Here is a 20,529-nt window from a genome sequence, read left to right on the forward strand (position 1 = left end):
TGTTTCACTTGAGCTTTGTTCATTGCACAAGCTCTTCTATTTCTTTGGTCTCAGCTGTCTTCTCCCTCTCTTTTCTCAAAACCTCCCTTTGTGTTTAAACTTTGTGGTTTCATTACTAGTCTTTTCTGCTAACTTTATGTCTCCTTTAGCTTCATTGCTCTGCTGGATTTTCAGTTGTTGTCGCTCCTCCTCATGGTTTGTTTCCCTGCTCAGATCTTGGTGTTTTTTATGTTTTACTTATTTCATCAAAACTTTTGTCACCACCACGCTCTGCTCTTCAGTCCTCCTTTGACCCTGATCATGACAATGTTAAAATTAACTCATATGCTGATGACATGCAGCTCAACATCTTTGTCAAACTTACTACTTAACTTCCTAATTTCTTCATCTGATCATAGTAAATGGTGCTTGCACAAGCTGTTGCTCTTATCATATTTAGAGTTAGACTCTTTGTTTAGAAATAATGCAAATAATTGTTCTGCTTATATTCACCCATGCACCATCCACTCCTTTTGTAAAGCTGTTGCTCTTGTTTTCCCTAATATTGAATATTGCTTGCTTCTCTCTGATCGGCCACATAAATCTGTCTGCTGTTATCAGAAGCCCAAATATATATTTTTTTTGCTGCAATCCTCAACCAACAGCACAACTCTCTCTTCCTATTAGCCATCACATCAAATTCAGAAATTCTCTAAACTTCAAAGCACTATATTCCTTCTGTTTCATACCTCTCTGAAATGCTTTAGTCTTATGCTCCACCTTGAATCTCCCAACATCATTCACTTCCAACTTCCTTCTGTGCATCATTTGAGGCTTTTCTCGAGTTTAAAATCTTTAATAAATCTCCTTTTTTGTTTCCTTCTTCCTCTTTTTTTGTTTTAATTGCAAGGTATCCCTGTGTGTAACAATTGGAACAAACAAATAGGAATATTATTGAATACAAGGCCACAACTAGATTGACTTTCAGTATGACGGAAACCATTTTGGCATGTAAAAATGTTTTTTGGCAAACATTTATATGGCTTTGTTCATCGCAAGCATGGCAAACATATGGCGCCTTTCTCACTTAGAGTACATCTACAATTGTGAGTAAGAGTTGCACCCAAGAAATCTTAGATAATAAAGAGGAGGTCAAAAAACCTCCAGCATTGAATGACTCAATCCCCGAATGCAACATTATGTTTCTATCCAACCACGGAACAAATAGGGCACTATGTTCGGCAGCTTTCCCCTCTGCCGGTCTGCCTCATGGTGTTGAGACTCTCAGGAAGCAGGGCGGCATGTGAGAAGATCTGGATTGTGTAGGAGGTGCTGGGCTGATTGCAGCACTGCGAAGGAGAAAACACGGTCACTATTCCAAGATTCGAAAGATTACATCTTCTCCTGACTGTGAACTTCTGGGAGAAGCTGTTTCACAACAACGTGTTGTGTTGGTGAAAAAATGTTTATTCACTCTCAAATGCTTATTAATCCATGGTTGAGACTACATGTACTCAGAAAGGCTTTTCATTTATTTTATTTTTTAAGTAAAGTTTCTGTCTTGCTTAGTATGTGAAATGCAACATATATATCTATTCTTGTACAGTGCTGTAAAAAAGTATTTTTCCCTTCACATATTTATGTCTCTTTTTTTGTCATACCAATTTTTTTAAATTATCAAATAAATTTTGATCTAAAAAAAAATCCTGAGTAAAAATGATGTGCAGTTTTCAAATGAAGATTTTGATTATTAGGGGGAAACAAACAATCCTGGACTGATGTAAAAGAAAATCAGCCCCAAAATCTTATATCTATCCATCCATCCACCCATTTTCTACCATGTCTGTCCCTTGTGGGGTAGCGAGGGGTGCTGGTGAGATGCTGTCCATGGGTGAGATGCGGGGTTCACCCTGGACAGGTCGCCCGGCTATTGCAGATCTTATAGCTAGTTCGGGCCATTTTTGGCAGTCAAAACTGCCATCAAACATTGCAATAACTGACTTTTTACATCACTGTGGAGGAGCTTTGCTCCTTTCTTCTTTACATATTGTTTCAACTCAGCTATACTTGAGTTTTTTTCAAGAATGAACTACCTGTTTAAAGTCATCGTCATTAGATTTATCCCTGGATTTTGACTATACCGTTCCAGAATCTTCATTTTGCTTTTCTTTTAATCATTCAAAGGTCGACCTGCCTGCCTACCATAGATCAATGTCTTGGCACATATCTAAGTCCCCTTGAGCTGAAGGTATATAATCGCCTTCAGGATTTACTGGTTGGGCAGAAGTCATGGTTCCATCATACAGTAGGTCGCCCAGGTCCTGCAGCGGGAAACCAGCCCAACCATCATACTATCATGAACTCGTCTAAAGGTTGGTATCATGTTGCTCTTTTAGAAATGCTTAATAACTTAATTTTGTTGCCAAATGGCGTGAAGTCTGTATGTGTTTTTCAAGTGCATGTGACTGGTTGCATGGGACAAAAGGCATAATGCCGTAATTTGTCATTGGTATGACCCGCAAAGCGCTATAAAAGTTCAGTCCATTTTGGGCCAGTCTCGTTCTTTTTGAATCATGAACATTGACTATAACTGAGGCAAAAGAGGGCTGCTTTGTTTTTGGCTTGTCTTGTAACCTCCTGAAATAGTCACAATGTGCTCCTGGAGTAGTTTTGGTGGGCCTAGCAAGAATCACCACTTTCTCACAGTGGTTGACTAGAATACCAGAGCCTTGGAAATAGCTTTGTAGGACCTTTTGTAGGTTGTTAGAAGACAATGACCTTTATTTGCTCTTGAATCTCTTTAGAATAAGCCTCGGTCTTTTTTTTAAGCATATAACGTGGCTATGTACCTTTAAGTGTGACAAAAGGATCAAAAAACAAAACACATTAGTAGTGGTGCACATACTTTTTTCACAGCACTTTATACATTCGTACTCTTGTATGTTATCTTTGTTTTTATTTTATGTAAATTGGTCTGTTCTATTTACACTTTACTGGTTATTGACTGAATTCCCCACTGAGTGACTGATAAAGAATTGTGTGGCCATATTTAAAAAAAAAAAAAAATCCAGTTCTCTATACCTTGCTTGCTTATACCAAACATGTCCTGAATTTTTTTTCTTTTTTTTTCTTTTACTATTACTTACATTTCTAATACAACAGGATTTTTAAATCAATTTAGCAATCTATTCCAGTTCAGTTAAATTACATCTACAGCATTGTGTCAACTAAAACTCACCCTACATTGATGCTGCATTGATCCTGCTTCTGTGCATCTCTGAGGCTCTTCATATAAAGCTCTTTAAAACGCAAAGCTTTGTATCCGTGTCCACAGGTCAGTGTTATAGTGGCAGTAGTAATAAATCATCTGCATGGCTCAACCCTGTGGACCCCCACCACATTTCATTCTGGTCAAATAATCTTCAGCTTTTTCTGAGGGTAAAAAAAAAAACATAAAAATAAAAACACACAAGTAGGGGATTGCTGGGTTCCCATTGTTGACAGTTTAGGTGTTATTTTTGGAAATGACTGAATCCTCATGTTTTGGGCTTTCTAAATGCATCCTTAGAGCTTCTTATCACTTTCCTCCCCAGAGCTTGGCCATGTGAGTCTCGGAGCAGGTCGGTGTGAGATTGGGGCACCCTTCCCATCAAATGGTTGTCAGGACAGGCTTATCATGGGAGCTGCAAGTGGGGGGGTGCCTGCTGACCTGTGGAGTGACACCCGGCATGGCTGCCTGACTCAGGCGGGGGAGTGGGCTGTGTCACCCACTGTGTCACCCCCAGCACCCTTCACCCCCAACACTTGCGCACAGAAAATGATTCTCCAACATGTGCCTATGGCCGCCATTCCCTCAAACAGAAGGATTTGGAAGCATGCACACAGGCCATCCACAATTATCTCACATCTTTTGAGTTTCAGATGTCAGGCAGTGGTTGGAAAAGAAAAGGACTATGATGTGAAGTGGTAGCATGAAAGCAGGCAGACAAGGTAAAAATGTGCTTCTAATGAAAGCTTGTACCACAGGAATTTAGGACTATGTCACTTATTTTTTATTGAATATAGATGATGCAGGTAGCTCTTGCCCTGACACCATCTTTTCTTCAAAATGTCACCAGTGATGCTGCAGCTGATCTGATACTTATGACAGGGGGTTTGGGTGGATGGGTGGAGGGTGCGGCTGGACGTCTAGCACACTGCATGTTACAGATAAGAGAAATCATACTGTCAGGTTATCTCACGGTTAATCAGCAGTGAAAAGACTTTATTTGATCGCCATTTAACAACATCTCTAAAAAAAAAAAATACTACAGGACACACGCTGGCCTTTTGCTGCTTTTAACGAGGTCGGTTAAATCTCCCATTTATTTTGACATTTATCTTCAATTTAATATTTATAGAGTAGATGCCAACAAAAATTAACGGGACATATTTGTCAAATTTCATGCAATAAAGTTCATCTTAATTAATCTAACTAAATCCTCTTACAGCCCATAACAATACAACATAGGTTTCGATTAAATCCAATGTTACACAGTTCCGGTCAGGACTTTGTAAACATTCATCATCTGCATGAATGTCATATTAATTTAGAGCTTTTACTTGGTTTTGATGAAAACATTGAACCTTAATGAGTTTTATAACCAGAATACATACATACGAATATATACAGTGTGTATGTGTATTATATAGAAATACATGTATATAATATATCCACACACCCCATAAAAGGGATATTCCACTACTTGTCTGGGCAGATTTAGCAGGGTTCATTTAAATGAGTTTCCTCCATTCCTCTAACAGACTCTACTTTTAAGGGTACTCCATAACCTTTCCAGAGAGACAAGGTCAAAGCCACTTAATGTTTGCCTGCGTGATCAATTATAAAGCCTGTGTTGATGTGTGTTTGGAATCCTGTTGGAACCTCCAATTGTGTCAAAGTTTCAGCAATCGGACATAAAGTGCAACTCTTAGAAGAATGCAAATTGGTCCAAACCACAAGGGTCCAAGCCAATCATAATTTGGAGGCTCCTGGAAAACCAGGATAACATTCCAAGGTGAAAAGAGTTTGGCATTGCCATGAAATCAGAAGATGCCGACCAAGAAAGAAGTGCCTGCTCCAAAACCAACATCTCAAGCAAGACGTCTTTTCCGTGTGGTCAGCTGAAAAAAAAAAATCCAAGTACCATTTGCAATAAAGTCAGATGGAAGATAAAAATGTTGCAACTTTGCTATATCGACAGCTTGGAGAATCAAGGTAATGGTTTCTACCTTAAAAACACAGCATTAGCTACAAAGCGCATGCTAGGTGTCTGTTTTACTGCCAAATAAGTGGAATAAGGAAGACCACCTTCAAGTTTATTAACTTTACCTCAAATCAACAACTAGACAGCTAAAATGTTAGAACATTTAGGTGTACCCACAGAATAACCAGCTTAAAGAGATTAGAACTGATTTCCTTTTTCCAGAGATATTTATAGAATTGAAATAATTGAAAATAATAACCACGTGCATGTGTAATTAACATGTTCCTTGCAAACACTTTTTACACTGAAACCAACATACAGAGGGACCATCCTGAATCAAGCATTATGAACAAGCTTTAGTAAAAACTTAGACCACATTGTGTCCATGCAGAACCAAGCTTGGGTTATAAATTCAGAGGTTTAGTGGGAAATACAAAGACATTGATTAGAAAATTAAATCTTGTTTTATTAATGTTTACATAGGGTCTGTCCATCAAAAGAAACGTTGTACTTCAACAATGATCAGCTCCTCTATTTTCAGGAGGACATTTTTTTTTTCAAGAGAATAAAGAGAAAAAGGATGAAAGACTGACAAAGGACCAGCTGTGACGAGATCAGCCTGACCAATTTCAGGTTACTCTCCTGTTCTCCACAACCTGAATCTCAGAGAATTCAGCTCATACATCCTGACATCTGACAGATCGAAGTGGTGATTAGATTTTTAGAAAAATAAATTACCTTCTCAATTGTAAGGGTTAACAAATAGCGATATGCTAGGTTTTCTTTTTTTTTGCATCATACCGCTCACCCACTCGTGTAATAAATGTTTTTCAATCATTTCATTTCAATCGTTAAACTTATTCTAACGTGAGTCTCTCGATTCGAGATTATAAAGGAGAGTCGTTTACTTGTTCTGTCAGTTTTCAGACCCTTGTGCATTCAGTCACTCTGGAGTGAATGCACCACAGTGAGTAACACGACTTAGCGTTAAGTCACTAACACAACTCCAGAGAATTTCAGAGCTGACAGTGGCATCCGTGCGAAGCCCAATTATTCTACATGAGTAAAAAAAGTATAGAGATTTAAGGTTGACTCTGTGTCCACACATCCACACATGCACGGATACAATAAAATATTTCACTGTGAACTGGTTTTAATATATATCAGATTTCTAAATTGCGAATTTAAGCAAAAAGAAACCAGAAATCTTTTTCTTCCTCTTAACGCCGCTTCATTATTTGACTTTTGCTTCCATCCTGCCACACAATACTCTCTAATTGGGAAGAGACAGGAAAATGCATTAATGTGAATAGCTAGAATTAATGAGGACTCTTCTGTCTGCTTAAACACAGATAATCAGCTAAGTGGCACCCTGGATGCAGATCTGGAACCCCCCCACCCCCCATCCCCGTGTGTACCCCACAGCTCTTTGTTTGTGTTGTTAAATGTAGAAGCTGTAAGGTCTGTTCACACTCTGCAGATGATCCACAAACACACACATAGCTTGACAGCATCATTTAGCAGTCCAAACTCTTGAGCACAAACAACTGCATAAATGCATACACATGTGTTGCATACAACACACACACACACACACACACACGCACACGCATAGATAATGGGGCATCGACGTAAACCAACCCTGTGCGCATGAACACATTTCTATACACACAGACACACAGCTATTTTCACAATCATGTTTGCACATATTTAACTGCACTGTGCAGAAAGGGGGGAAAAAGGCTCCTTTGAAATGCATAATTTCAGATTCTGAATTATCAAGTCATGGATGATAATAACAGTAATAATAGCGAGGGAGGAAAATCATGCCTCCTTTGTCCTTTTGCTTTCTCTCTCTCTCTCTGAGGCATTCAAACAGAGAAAAAGAGGAGGCAAGAATGCATTTTTCTTTTCCTCTTCCAAGCTGGAGTTTCATGTAGAGTCCTCTTCCGTTGGATTTCATTCATTAAGAGGACGTTTTGATCCAGTGAGGACTGGTATTGAGATACTCAGTCATGTAGTTCTGATGATTTATTTTTTTGATGCTCTCACAGTGTGATTCAAGTTGACAGCCTTTGATCTTGGTGAGAATTAGAGGAGAAAACTGCACGAAGAAGAAGATCGTTAATCGCAAAAGGCCCTACACTCTGATGTCATCTCCATGTATGTAAAACTGACCCAATTTGTTACACAACAAACATAAACCAGAACCAACCTCCTCCATGAGTTTAACCTTGCTCACTCAAAAAACAAATTCCCACTGTGCCACTGTCCCCTGTGAGGTTGTGCTGTTGAGACAGAAGATGAGTATCTTTAACCAAACATTGGGACAAACTTTGATTGAGATTGAGATTAGAAAAAGAAAATCAACCCCAAAATCTTATATCTATCCATCCATCCACCCATTTTCTAACATGTCTATCCCCTGTGGGGTAGCGAGGGGTACTGGTGCCTATCTCCAGCTGTCCATGGGTGAGAGGCGGGGTTCACCCTGGACAGGTCGCCTGGCTATCGCACATCTTATAGCTAGTTCGGGCCATTTTTGGCAGTCAAAACCGCCATCAAACATTGCAATAACTGACAGGAAGACTTTTTACATCACTGTGGAAAGAACGAGATCCCTGATACAAGCGGCTGAAATGAGTTTTCTCCGTAGTGTATCTGGGCTCTCTCTTAGAGATAGGGTGAGGAGCTCAGTCATCCGGGGAGGACTCAGAGTAGAGCCGCTGCTCCTCCACGTCGAGAGGAGCCAGGTGAGGTGGCTCGGGCATCTGGTCAGGATGCCTCCTGGACGCCTCCCTGGTGAGGTGTTCCAGGCACGTCCCACCAGGAGGAGGCCCAGGGGAAGACCCAGGACACGCTGGAGGGACTATGTCTCCCGGCTGGCCTGGGAACGCCTTGGGATTCCTCCTGAGGAGCTGGCCCAAGTGGCCGGGGAGAGGGACGTCTGGGCCTCCCTACTGAAGCTGCTACCCCCGCGACCCGACCCCGGATAAGCGGAAGAAGACGGACGGACGGACGGATGGATACACTGTGTTATGTGAGGTTTTATGAAGACTGGTGTGTGTCTTTCCTAATAAAGTCAAATCAGTTTAATTAAACACAGCTGGACTCCAATGAAGGAGTTGAACCATCTCAAGGAGGATCAGAAGAAATGGACAGCATGTGAGTTAAATGAGTGTGACAGCAAAGGGTCTGAAAACTTATAACCATGTGTTATGTCAGTTTTTCTTATGTTATATATTTACAAAATTTTCTACATGTCTGTTTTTTCTGTCAAGGTGGGGTGCTGAGAGTACATTAATGAGAAATAAAATTGACATTTTTATTTTAGTAAATGGCTGCAATGAATGAAAGAGGGAATGATACTTTCTGTACCCACTGTGCATCAGCTTTTTGGGGTTGAAAATGTATACCAGCTGCTAAAACCCACATCATAACTCCTTTTACCTGGATCTGTGTGGATTTGATTAGGAAAATAATCCAATTTGTTTTTTGCTTGATGTTTTATCTGCTATTTTTTTTAATGCATCAGCTGCTCATTTGTTGTTGTTTTTCTGCTTTTAGATTGGAGTCACGCCGACATGCCACAAAAAAATCAACAAAAAACAGTTAACAGTTATCTGACACCTGACAGTGATTTATAGAGTAATTTATTCTCTGAAAAGTAGCTTTGGTTTCCTTAAGAAAATTGTGTTGTGGTTTGTTTGTGTGGCTTTGTCAAGGCTAAAAGAAGCATATAAAGATTGGAACACATACGGGAGAATAAAACTGATCCTTAAGAGCCACGTTTGTGGGTTGGAGAGCAGTAAGAAGACAACAAGAGGGTCTGGAGGCTTGATATGAGGCTGAAAAGGGCAGCCTGGTTCTTATTGAGATAAGAAACACATGGAAAAGGGAAAGGTCAGTTCATCAGCTCCCTCTGAAATCCCTTCTGCTCCTGCATAGAGAGATTTAGCAGTCAGCGATAAAACCCGTCGACTTTATGGCACCTTGTGGCACGTGGCTTTGTCTGCACCCAAGGAGTATGGCTCATATTTGTGCCAAACCAAATAACAGCACAGAACGCGCAGAAGAAGAAGTGAGGGAAATGATAGGGACACTGGTGACTTAAAGTCTGAGTATGGCCTGAAAATGATTAGTGGCTCTACATCTGTCTATCTTCTTGGACCTTTGCATTGTTTTGAAATTGGAAAAGTGGTGCTCAAATTATATCTCAAGCTATTCTTTGGAGGGTCGACAGGAGATCAATCAAAGAGCCCCTTTCTTCTCCCTTCCCCCTTCTCTTTCTTTACTCCTATCCATTTTAATAGCAAAGAACATGGGGCAAGAAAATGGATGAGAGCGTGTGCAACTAACCGTCTGGAGATATTGCTGAATATGTTGTATGGACATGCGCCCCGCATGAGTGCAAGGTTCAATGGCCTCAGTGTACCATCAAAGTCATGACAGGAAAATAGCATACCAACTACTCAGAGAGCAGATAAGTGCTATGCTCACTGGGTCATACAAATAACTAAAAGGCATGTTCTGACAAATAGAATTTAATTTATCAAATTTTCAGATTGATTGGCCCTGACCTATGACAGGTCAAGTCAAGGAAAACTAAAGACTTTGATATTTTTCCTGTCAGTGAATGCTCATGATGGTCGGTACATAGGACAAACACAGCAGTATCCAAAAAGACATCAGAGAACAGGAGGCTATTTTGTGCCGTTATGGTTGCACAGACAACAAGTGAAGATTTAAAAGTTGCCAGATATATGACCAGAAATAATACATGTGAAGTTGTTTTTTTTCTGTGTGGTCCTGTTCCTTACTTTGGTTCACTGGATAGCCATACCAGCCCTGAGCCATGCAACTGCAATCTGCACAACCAGCTTGTGAAGGTTTTAGCCTATTTTCATGTTTATGGTTTGCAATACTGTGTTCACATCTGTGTATACCTTTTAGCTGATCTAACAAATCTTTTTTTTTTTTTTTGGGAACAATCTTGGTATTTTATTACCCTTTAAAATGAAGTGAACAGTGAAATTGATCATATTGATTACTGCAACCCCTTGACTCTCTGTGTCCTGTGACCAGTTAGCCCCTGGTGTAAAAGGGAAAGCTGTATTGAGTGACACTAGTCATTGCATTTTAAGACATTCCAAGCAAGGTGGTAAAATTATGAAAAAAAGAGAACAACTTCTTTATGGCAACTTTTATCTAAACACAATAAACTGGGGCTGCATTAAAAAAAAGTTACTTGCTGTCTTATCAAAAAGTCATATCATAAGAGACAGTAAACATGCCAGCATCAGCATTCAGCAAACCACCCAACATGACGGCACTATAAAGTGAAACAAGACATTAATCTTATATTGAATATTGCTCTATCTGCAGAGACAGACACATATATTTAGAAACAAATAGTAAAGCTATGTATGTTTTAGGTGAACTGTTTTCAGAATATTACAGTGGCTTGCTTAAATCATTACCATTGCCTGAGCACCATATTGAGAGTGGGCTCCCTAAACCTGGGAGAAAATATCTGTAAAGAAACAATGATAGGAGAAACCGCAGCATTTTAAACATCAGTTGCAAGTAAGTATAAAACTGATTAAATGTTTTTATGTTTTTTACCTGCCTTTCAAGGCTACTGAAGTATTTAGTACATATGCTGATATCAACTTTAATGAAGTTTCAAACTGTACTGCACTGGAATTCAGTAACGGCAATGAAAAAACATTTTGATTGTTATCACACTGAAGGCTGAGACACACCAAACCATCTGATCCGTCCAATCCGACGGACACATCCATGCAGATTATTTTCCTCTCCCACCGGCTGCATAGAGGGTTCCTCTACAGACCACCATATTCGCGGGATTGAGTATTCACGCGAGAGTACGTACCGCAGATTCCACCAGCATAATCAAGCCGGGCAATAAACATGAAGCTGCAGTTGCTGCTCAAACAAGCTCAAAGAAGATTGCTGTGTCCCTTTCTTATCTGTTTGCTGTAGTTCTGAGCTCTCACCATGGGTAAGTACACAGTTTGTTAAAATGTTTTATTGATTATTTATTGAGCTGTGTGTATTCCCGGACAAACCCACATGGGGGAAATTGTGTAACGTTTACCTTGCGGTCCGGAAATTATATTTAGTATTTTCCCCAAAGTGGATGTGTTTTACTTTGCCAAAGTGACTCTCTTCCTGTCTGACTCATGGATTTCCCATCAAATTGCTGTGTAGCTCCAACCAAGACGGAGCAGGGGTCTACCACGGTCGGAGCTTCACAGTGCAGCCGCAGAAAACCTCAAGCCGGTTTGTCCATCCACATTAACTTCAATCAGATGTAATTGCTATGACGCAATTTTCCGTCAGATTGGACGGACTGGATGGTGTAAGGGTTTTGGGCTTCAGTCTAATAAGGTAGTTTCTCTACTGTAAAGTCTTTTTTCGAGCTTTCAGCTTTAACAGTACTATTAAGGAATCCTCTCACACTTTGCAGCTCTATGTTGTTTCAAAAAAATTATTCACTTTACTTTGACAGAAGACTCAAATGTAATCCCTGCTGGAGCCTCTCTGTATGCGGTGATCCAAGCTTCTTGCGTTGGCTTGCCAAGCTTTTTTTCTCAGTAAGCCTGGCTGTTCTGATAGTTCTTCTACCCTTTCATTGAGTGGTCATCCATTACACACATGGTTGGTGGTGTTGCAGAAGCAACAGCAGCAAGTCAACTGTGTCCTTCTTAGAACGTCTCTGGTCCACAGGTTTCACATCTGCTGCTAGAGCACAAAACACAGCCCCCTCCCCGATACAGGGACAAGCTCTGGGGAATTGCCTTTCACTTCAGGGAAGAAAAAAAAAAAAAAAACAGGATCTGCTTTATTTCATGTCCACCTGCCCAGTTCTGCCAACCCTGTCACACGACTCAACATGGCGTCAATTTACTCTGACACTAAATTACAATTCAGCTGGCTCTGAGAACTGTCACAGCTGGAGATGCTTCAACCCTGTTTTTTGGATTTATATTAAAATATTCACCAAGAATAAGTTTTGGTTTCCTGGAGAGAGATTTGTGCATGGAGTGTGACTCTCTCTCTCTCTCTCTGTGTTGGTCCCTCATTCTCATTCATATGCATCACCAAGTTATCAGGGACCGCTGTGCCTCATTGAGCCGAGAAGCTGCTTTCCATTTATTTCTCAAATGCAGTGGAAAGTGATTCTTCTTGTGCCTAATAAAACTTACTAAACTGGTCCTGGTGCTTTTACAAACTTCTACTACAGTAAAAAGAAAAGATTCGGGAGAAAAGCGTAAAACAAGATAATGAAATATAGCTTGTCTGTTCTCTGAACAGTGAGGGGAGGAAATTCATTACCCAGCAGCATAAAGTGCTGCTGGCTGCTAATGTGTGGCACAGTGGTTACCTAAATGTTGGTTTTGACAGTCAGTCCGCTCCCCTGTGACCTTTATTTCCACTGGAAAACTGTGGCAAAAGATAATGCATACTATTAATGCACTTGCATTTTATAAAAAATCTTACTCTGACTCTGATCTATGCTAAACTGCCACTCCTCAACATCTGCCATCCTGCTAATTAGGCTCCAAAGAGCCACACATCACTGGGTTTAGTGGTGCACACACAATGTGTACACAAAATGTGTATCACTCACAAGGGGAAACTCATGAACACATAAGTTGCAAAGTCCGATTAGATCACGCAGAAAAGTGCCTGTGGTATTCTTTGTGTCCTGAGCCACAGAAACTGCATATGTATGGTTGCCCAGAGCAGGAGAGCGCTGTAAGAACATATCTCCCTCAGGTCATATCTCCTTCAAGAGACAATACACAAATATTTTTTGGGAAAACAACAAATACATATCTTATTTTTATCACAAAAGGTCAGATTTGACAAATCACAAACTGTCCTTTAAAGACTCTGTAAAGAGTGTAGAATAATCCATTTCAGGTTTCTCTACATTTTTGATTTTATGATTATCTAATTCTAATGGGATCCTAATGGCAAATAATAATAATAATGTTAATATATTATAAACAGAATAAAATGTTTTATTAATCTCAAGTATTGATGTTTGATTGACTGAATGCTTTATTTTAAACATACACATTCAATTTATTCAGACCTATATACAGGTATATACCCATCACGGAGCTCAGAATTAAAATTACTTTTATGTTAAATCAACTGTTCACATTGAAATAAATCGAAATGCCATTAATTCATCTTTCCAAAAACACCACAATTTTTTTGTTACATGGCTTAGAATAAAAAAAGATTTACTTATAAATGACAAATACGATATTGTAATAAAAACACAATACAACAAAATGTAGTGAAATAAACCAGTTTGTTAAGTAAAGCGCAGTATAATGTACAGCATTTACCTTGGCAATCAGATAGCATGAAGATGCTGACAGAGATTAGCAATGAACTGAACAACTAAAGGACGATATACACCTATATCAAAGCAACATACGCTCGTCCTACGCTTAGCTTTTCATTTTATTCAGTCAATAAATGTACACTAGAAGCATAACGCTATGCGACGGCTAAATTAGATTGAAGTTTGCGTATACACTCCTCTTTGGTAAGGAATAAACGGGAAAACAACATCATGTGTCAACGTTCACTTCCGAAAGTATCCCAAAAGTCAAGTCTCAGTTCAGCCACAAGGTGTGTCACTGCCCAATTTTTACCAGTAGCACGATCCATTACATCCTTTTCGCATGCGTGAACAGAATAACTTCCGCTTCGCCATTAAATGTGCTTTATCATTTTAAACAGGACTGGAAAAAAAGTATTTCCATACTTTCCCACAACATGCTATAATTCCCTTCATAACAACTATCATTATTTTGTACGAAAAGTATATTGTAGTAAAAAATTGTTTATTAAACCTTTAGAGCTGTTATGTATGTTTGCTGTCAACACTCCCTCTGGTGGACCCATCAAAGATGAGAGAAGACCTTGTTGTTGTGGTGGCCACATGGTTTATTTCTTACAAAAACAAAACTGCAGGTGACAAAAGACTGCAAACGGATCCATTTTGTGATCAACACTGTTGGAGTGCACATTTAAGTAAAGAGAAAATCAAATATTCAAATGAATTTAAATTTTTGCTGTGTGACGTATTCATTGCGCATGCTCAGAGCATCTGTTCATCCTCCCTCTCAGAATGTCTCTGACATTAGTTAGGAAATCTGCATTAAAAAGCACCATTGCATGCTCAGTCGCAACTGCTTCCAATGAGTGAAATCAGAAAATTTCTTCTCCATTACCAACATATCCTGTATCTCTCTTGTAAAGACAACCACCTCCTGAATATAACCTATTTCTTGCAAAACCTCCGTGTGTTGCTGCACCTGTAGATGCTTTACTTGTAGCAGGGTTCACAACGGCACTTACTGCGCCCACTAGTGGTGGGGTGTCTGTATCTGCATTGTAAGCCAAGTTTTATTTCTCAATTCAGAGCAAAAAATCATCTGAGAGATGACTCCTATCTCGAAAAAGTCATAAGCTGGGGCACTCTTAAGTCACAGTACCACTGTATAGCCATAAATATTTGACATGTCTGGAAAGGAATTGGATGGAGCATAATTTTATTTAACCATGCCTCTTCTTCTCTAGTCATCAGTTGCATACACATTACAATAAGCGCCTGAGACACCTTTCTCAGGTGCTCACTGTAGTAGTATGGATCGAAAGACTAATTAAGAGATTTCATGTGTGGAGAAATTAGTCATATGCCTTGCTGAGATTGGATTCTGACATATTCTTTCACACAGGCTGTCTTGACTTAACAGTTTTCAGGTCCTTTTTATGGCCTTTGATCTCCAGTTCCTTTCATAGATTTTTAATTGGATACAGGTCAATCAATGGACTGGGCCATTCCACCAGTTTTACATTATTTCTCTTAAAACAATTAAAGAGTTTCCTTGGCAGTGTGTTTGGGAATACTGTCTTGCTCTGACTCTTCATCTTCTGAATCTTATCAAAGATTCCCAGTACAATTTTTTCTTCATCAGTTGCAGGAAGTCTGCCTGTAACATGTGCTGTGAGACAGACCACGCCATGATACTGTAACTTCACTTTTGTGTTTTGTGATAGCTTTTATGGGGTGATGTGCAAAAACAATTCTTCCTCCAAACATAGAATGCACAATAACATCCAAGGAGTCCAGGTTTGACATCATCTGACCACAATACAACACACTACATAACACAATTCTCCAGGTATTTCACCAGCTTGGCAAAATATGAAACTATAGACAAGGTTCAACATGTTTTACCTTCAGTAGTAGAAATTATCACTACCTATAATTTTCAAGGAGAAATTTTATATCAAGCCCCCGTTACTGCATGAAGAATTTAGCTTTTTTTATTAGTTGGATCCGATATTCTAATGCTAAATACTGTGTTTTTATTTGCTGAAGGTGGAAAACAATCCTAATTATCAGAATTAACAGTTTTAAAACAACATCAGTCTGTGGTAATCTACGGTATAATTTGTTTCCTTAAGAGCATTGAGTTACTGAAATAAATTAACTTTTCAATAATATTTCAATTTATTGAATATGACTGTATGTATATATATATATATATATATATATATATATATATATATATATATATATATGTTTTAAAATCTCCCACTCTAGTTTTTACAACTCAAAAATAGTTATGTATTAAACGGCTTTGTGTTTAAAGATGACAAAGAAGTCATTTCTCTCAAATTAAATTGATCAAACAGAAACTCAACAGCTGTCAAGCTTATAGAATAAACCCTAATATCCTAAGACCGTAATGAGACTAACTAAGATGAGAACGAATGGTGATAGCAACAGGACAGTTCTGCGTAAGACAGAATTTATTAGTTTAATTTAGTTCAACAAAAAGAATAGTGACTGCAAGGTCTCATGCCACAGAATCTACACCCCTAATTTTGAGACAAAGCAAAGAGAAAGTTTCTTATTGTCCTGGCCATAGATAAGAAAGAAACATCTGGAAGATTACCTGGAATCCAGCACAGAGCAGCTTGAATAAAGGTTGAAAGTAACGCTATCAGAAGACAAATTGAACAGACAGAGAAAAAGGTGCAGCGACGGAAAGATGGACATGTGGTAATCTGTCGTAGGCTACAGTGAGAGAAGGACTGTCACAAGATTTCTCTGTCGTCTTGTTCAGGCAAGAAAGCAGTGTCAATAAATTAAAAAAAAATGTCAGCTGGGAAAAGGTGAACACATTTTCATGCAGAACACCTGCAGCCTTAAGAATAGCGGGAATGCAGGGACGGAGAGCGGGAGCTGGCGAGCAATAAATCTCCGACAGCGTGTGGGGTCAGGCCGAGGAAGAGAGTGTCACAATAGTTTCTGGGTGTGAAAGGAAGACGAGGAGGGCGCCTGACATCGCCCCTCACAACGGATTCCTCCGCCTTACACCTAGCTGCCACGAGGCTGGTCAGTCAGGCTGTTGCTGCAGCACGCGACCTACAGCTCATTTGCATGCATGTGTTCCTGCAATTTGCAAATTCCCAATAAAGTGCTGCATGTGTGTGCGCGCGGGCACATGTGTGTGTCTGTCTGTATGTGTGTGTGTGTGTGTGTGTGTGTGTGTGTGTGTGTGTGTGTGTGTGTGTGTGTGTGTCACTATACCTGAAAAAAAGAAGTGACAATCCCAAAAAAGACACATAGTGAAGGCGAAAGCTAAGCACTCTGGACAGATGATTTGGAAAAGAAAGCAGCATAGATTGCCAGAGGTGTTAGCAGTGGGAACAGTTTCCAATTGTCAAAACACACATTTCCAGACCAAACAATGCAGTGACATACTTGCACAGCTGCAGAGAATGTACTGCTGCACAAGAAGCCTCTCCTCTGAGTCTATCTCTGTATCTTTCCCTCTATTCCACCCGCTGTTTTTTTTTTATGTTTTTTTTTTTTTTCTGAACTTGCTGTATTGTTGCCAAGAATGCACCGCTTGTTTTCCTGTCTCATAGGACATTCAATAGCATGTGCACAGATGTACAAGTGCAAGGCTGTAAGAGGAGCTGTTTTTTCACAAGATACACTGTGTTGCATCTCCTGTTTTAATCTCAATCTCTCCCCCGTGCTGATGGTATTTCACTCATTCCTTCTCCCTTTCTTAATTTCCCTTCCACTCTGCATGCTTAATGGCTTACTATTCCCATCTTCGTCTTTATCCTCCACACTCTATAACCTTCCTGCCTTGCCTCCCACAGTGGTGATCAAAAAGTAGGTGCTGATGTTGCAGCTCGTTCCTGAACAAGCTCAGTAAAATTGTGGGTGGACAGACGAGCTTGAGAGCTCTCGTCAAAGCCGACTGTGCCCGAGAGACCGGCCCTGCTATGCAAATACTGATTCGCTCCTCTGAACCATGAGCAAAAAAAAAAAGATTGAGACTATTTCTTAACAAGTGAAGCAAAAAGGACAGAAATCCTAAAAAGCTCCAAAGATGTAACTATTTTTAAGCTTTTTTTGCAATTGGAAAGGAGCAGCTGCCATTATTACTTACTCACTGCTACATATTTTACAGTTTGTTTTTTTTCAATCCCTAATGCAGGACAGAATCATCTTGACAGTGAGCATCAATGGAGTTTGCCAGCGTCTCAAGTTTCGCATAAGCTAAAAGCTACGGTCATCGGTTAACGCTAACCGGTTTACCTCCTCCCGCATCAACTCACCCTGTCACTTCACAAGGGTAAAGAGAGACGTTTCACGTCTAATTAATGCGCAGGATGGTTGTATAAAACGGCTAATGAGGCTGTGATCACAGCGGCGTGAAGGCAGTCACTACCAGGGGGAAAGGGAGGGGATGAGTGCGGCTCCACTTGCAAGAGACCCACAGTTTCACAGTTATTAGCCTGTCATAGAAAAGGGGTCTTGTGGAGACACTGGAGGTGATGACATGAATACTTGTTTAGCTACTTGCCATCGCTTCTGTCAGTGACATGATGCTCTCTGAATCCTTTTTTTTTTTGGACACTGATACAGGAAAAAAAAGAACTGGATTAGATCAGTTGTGCTTTGTTTATTTGTTTGTTTTTGTTGATTACCTTTTATCTCATGAACCCTAAATTTCCCTCTATATGTACAGTATGTCCCTTTTGAGAAAAAAAAAAAAACATCTGCAAAAGGAGAACTACCTAAAAATATGTAAATATCTTGCTTTTGAGAACCTAGCTCAATGACAAGCATTAATGTGCAAGTACAATGATATTTCTTTCTCTTTCAGACTTTTACGACTAGACTTGTTCAGGGTGCATTCTGACCAGCTGCTATCAAATGTAGCCCCCCATAAATGACCCCCAAAAAAAGGAACTGATCAATGAATGAGCGTTCATTATTTGCACCGATTTGGTAAAGTGTATTATAAAAACAGATAAGCAGACTACAGGCCAAGAGACAGAAGGATTTTGTGGTAGACCAGGTGGTCTTTGGGGGGGGACTTTGTGTTGTGGTCTGAGAACAATCATGCCATTTTTAATGTTAACAAAGGAGAAGAACGTGGATATTTGGATAAGAAGAAACATGATGAAGACCATTTCCATCATAGGAAAAAAAGTGGAGGTAGTGGAGGAGAATAAGTACCCCCATGTTCACTTGGACAATAGACTCGACTGGCAAAGCAGTGGTAAAGCTGCATACAAGAAGGGAAAGAGTAGACTCGACTGCTTCTTGTTGAGGAAATTAAGGTCCTTCAGTATTTGCAGTAAGGTATTTCAGATTCCCCACAAGTCCTTTGCAAAAAGAGCACTCTTGTCTTTAGTCATCTGTTAGTGTAGTAGCATCTATGCCACTGACTCAAAAAGCCTGGACAAGCGGATAAAAACGCAGCCTCTGCTCTGGGGTTTGGAGCCACTAGAGCCCATTGGGCAAAGACAATGAAAACCAAACTGAATACCCCTAATCCTCCTTTTTACAACAAAATATGTTTTGAGGAAGAGGCTTCTGCCGATCGACTGCAACATTAAAAGCTTTGTAAGAATCTCCCTGCCCCACATCCTGAAGGAACCTAGACAATGAGAGGTGTTTCAACAGCTGACTGGGATTTGAAAAGTCTTAATGAATTGGGCAGAACTGAATGAAAGGTTTTTTTTTTTTCCAAAGCTTTGAGATTTGCATGAATCACTCTTGCATTTAAACTGAGATAAAGACCGTTATCATCACCTAGGAAAAGCCTGCTGGGATACTTAGACAGAGCTGGACGACGTCTTTGAAAGAGACAAAATATGTTCATTCATCCTGAGCAGCACCCAGGTGACAGGATTCCATAAAAAAAGTTACTCTCTCAGCAAAGCTCATCTGGCAGGATGAATGGGCTGTACACTAGCTGCTCTCTAATCAACTACTCATTACTCAGAATGCATTCTGCTGTTGAGTAAGCAGTACCTTTCCGTATTCTACAACAATTTTGTTTTCGACATGAATCCCCTTGTCCCTACCTTTGCCTACATCTTTGAAGTGAACTACTTCAGGCAAAGCTCCAGGGTAGAACTGCTCTCGTCTTTGCATGCGAGAGAAATTACATAAATCAACACTCAGATTCGATGCCAGGGTCTGCCAACGCGAGCACTCACCTGTGCGATCTCATACAGCAGCTTGTAGTGTTCCTCTCGCTTCTGTAAAGTGCACAGATTGCAGCCCATTATAGTCGTTGTGGAAACGCCAGGCGCCTAAATCTCCCCGAGTAGTGGGTGGCACAAACACAGGGGGGTCACCATCCACGCTGGAGCGCTGCTTCTCATCAGTCACTCCTCAGCACGCATCTCTTCGTGGCATCCCATTCACAGACTCGCGCACTCAGAGCCAGGGGCAGCTCAGAGCGACGGAAAGCTCCAGCTGAGTCGGACGGGAGAGGGCTTCGGATGTGGCGAGCGTCACCGCGGCTTCAAGCGGACGGCACAAGTAGCAGCAGCCGTCTGCTCTCTCCCCCTGTTTTACCCTCACACTCAGACGATCACACACCAGAGTTGTGACTCCCGTTCACTGAGACACTCCCCCCCCCACCCCTCTTTTTCCCCTCTCAGTCTCGGCACACATGACCAAAACGATACCAGCTTTTAAATATTGAAGGGGACCACTCTAATATTCATTAGAAAGGTGGGCGCAGGGGAGGGATCTGGCAGAGAGGGAGGCGTGTGCAGGCGCGCTGCTTCATTAATATCAGGCACTGTGACACAATAAGCTCCTTTGTGTGGGTAGGTTGGGTGAAAAGAGCAGATACTACTGACTGCACTGAGGCAACAAGCTGTGGGCAGAAAGGTGTCTGGTCCTCCCTAAAGT

At 40.4% G+C, this 20,529-nt stretch overlaps 1 protein-coding gene across 1 annotated transcript in view; it reads right to left on the reverse strand.

The window, feature by feature from the left end:
- LOC105938499 (PDZ domain-containing RING finger protein 4-like) overlaps nucleotides 1–20,257 on the reverse strand; it is a 77,679-nt gene extending 57,422 nt beyond the window's left edge. Inside the window, exon 1 of the mRNA XM_036144921.1 lies at nucleotides 19,824–20,257. Coding sequence (XP_036000814.1) covers nucleotides 19,824–19,892 — 69 coding nt within the window. The 5' untranslated portion in view covers nucleotides 19,893–20,257. The remainder of the gene's footprint in view (nucleotides 1–19,823) is intronic.
- Between the last annotated feature and the right edge of the window lie 272 nt (nucleotides 20,258–20,529).

Source organism: Fundulus heteroclitus, chromosome 2 (assembly GCF_011125445.2).
Source record: "Fundulus heteroclitus isolate FHET01 chromosome 2, MU-UCD_Fhet_4.1, whole genome shotgun sequence".
Lineage (NCBI taxonomy): Eukaryota > Metazoa > Chordata > Actinopteri > Cyprinodontiformes > Fundulidae > Fundulus > Fundulus heteroclitus.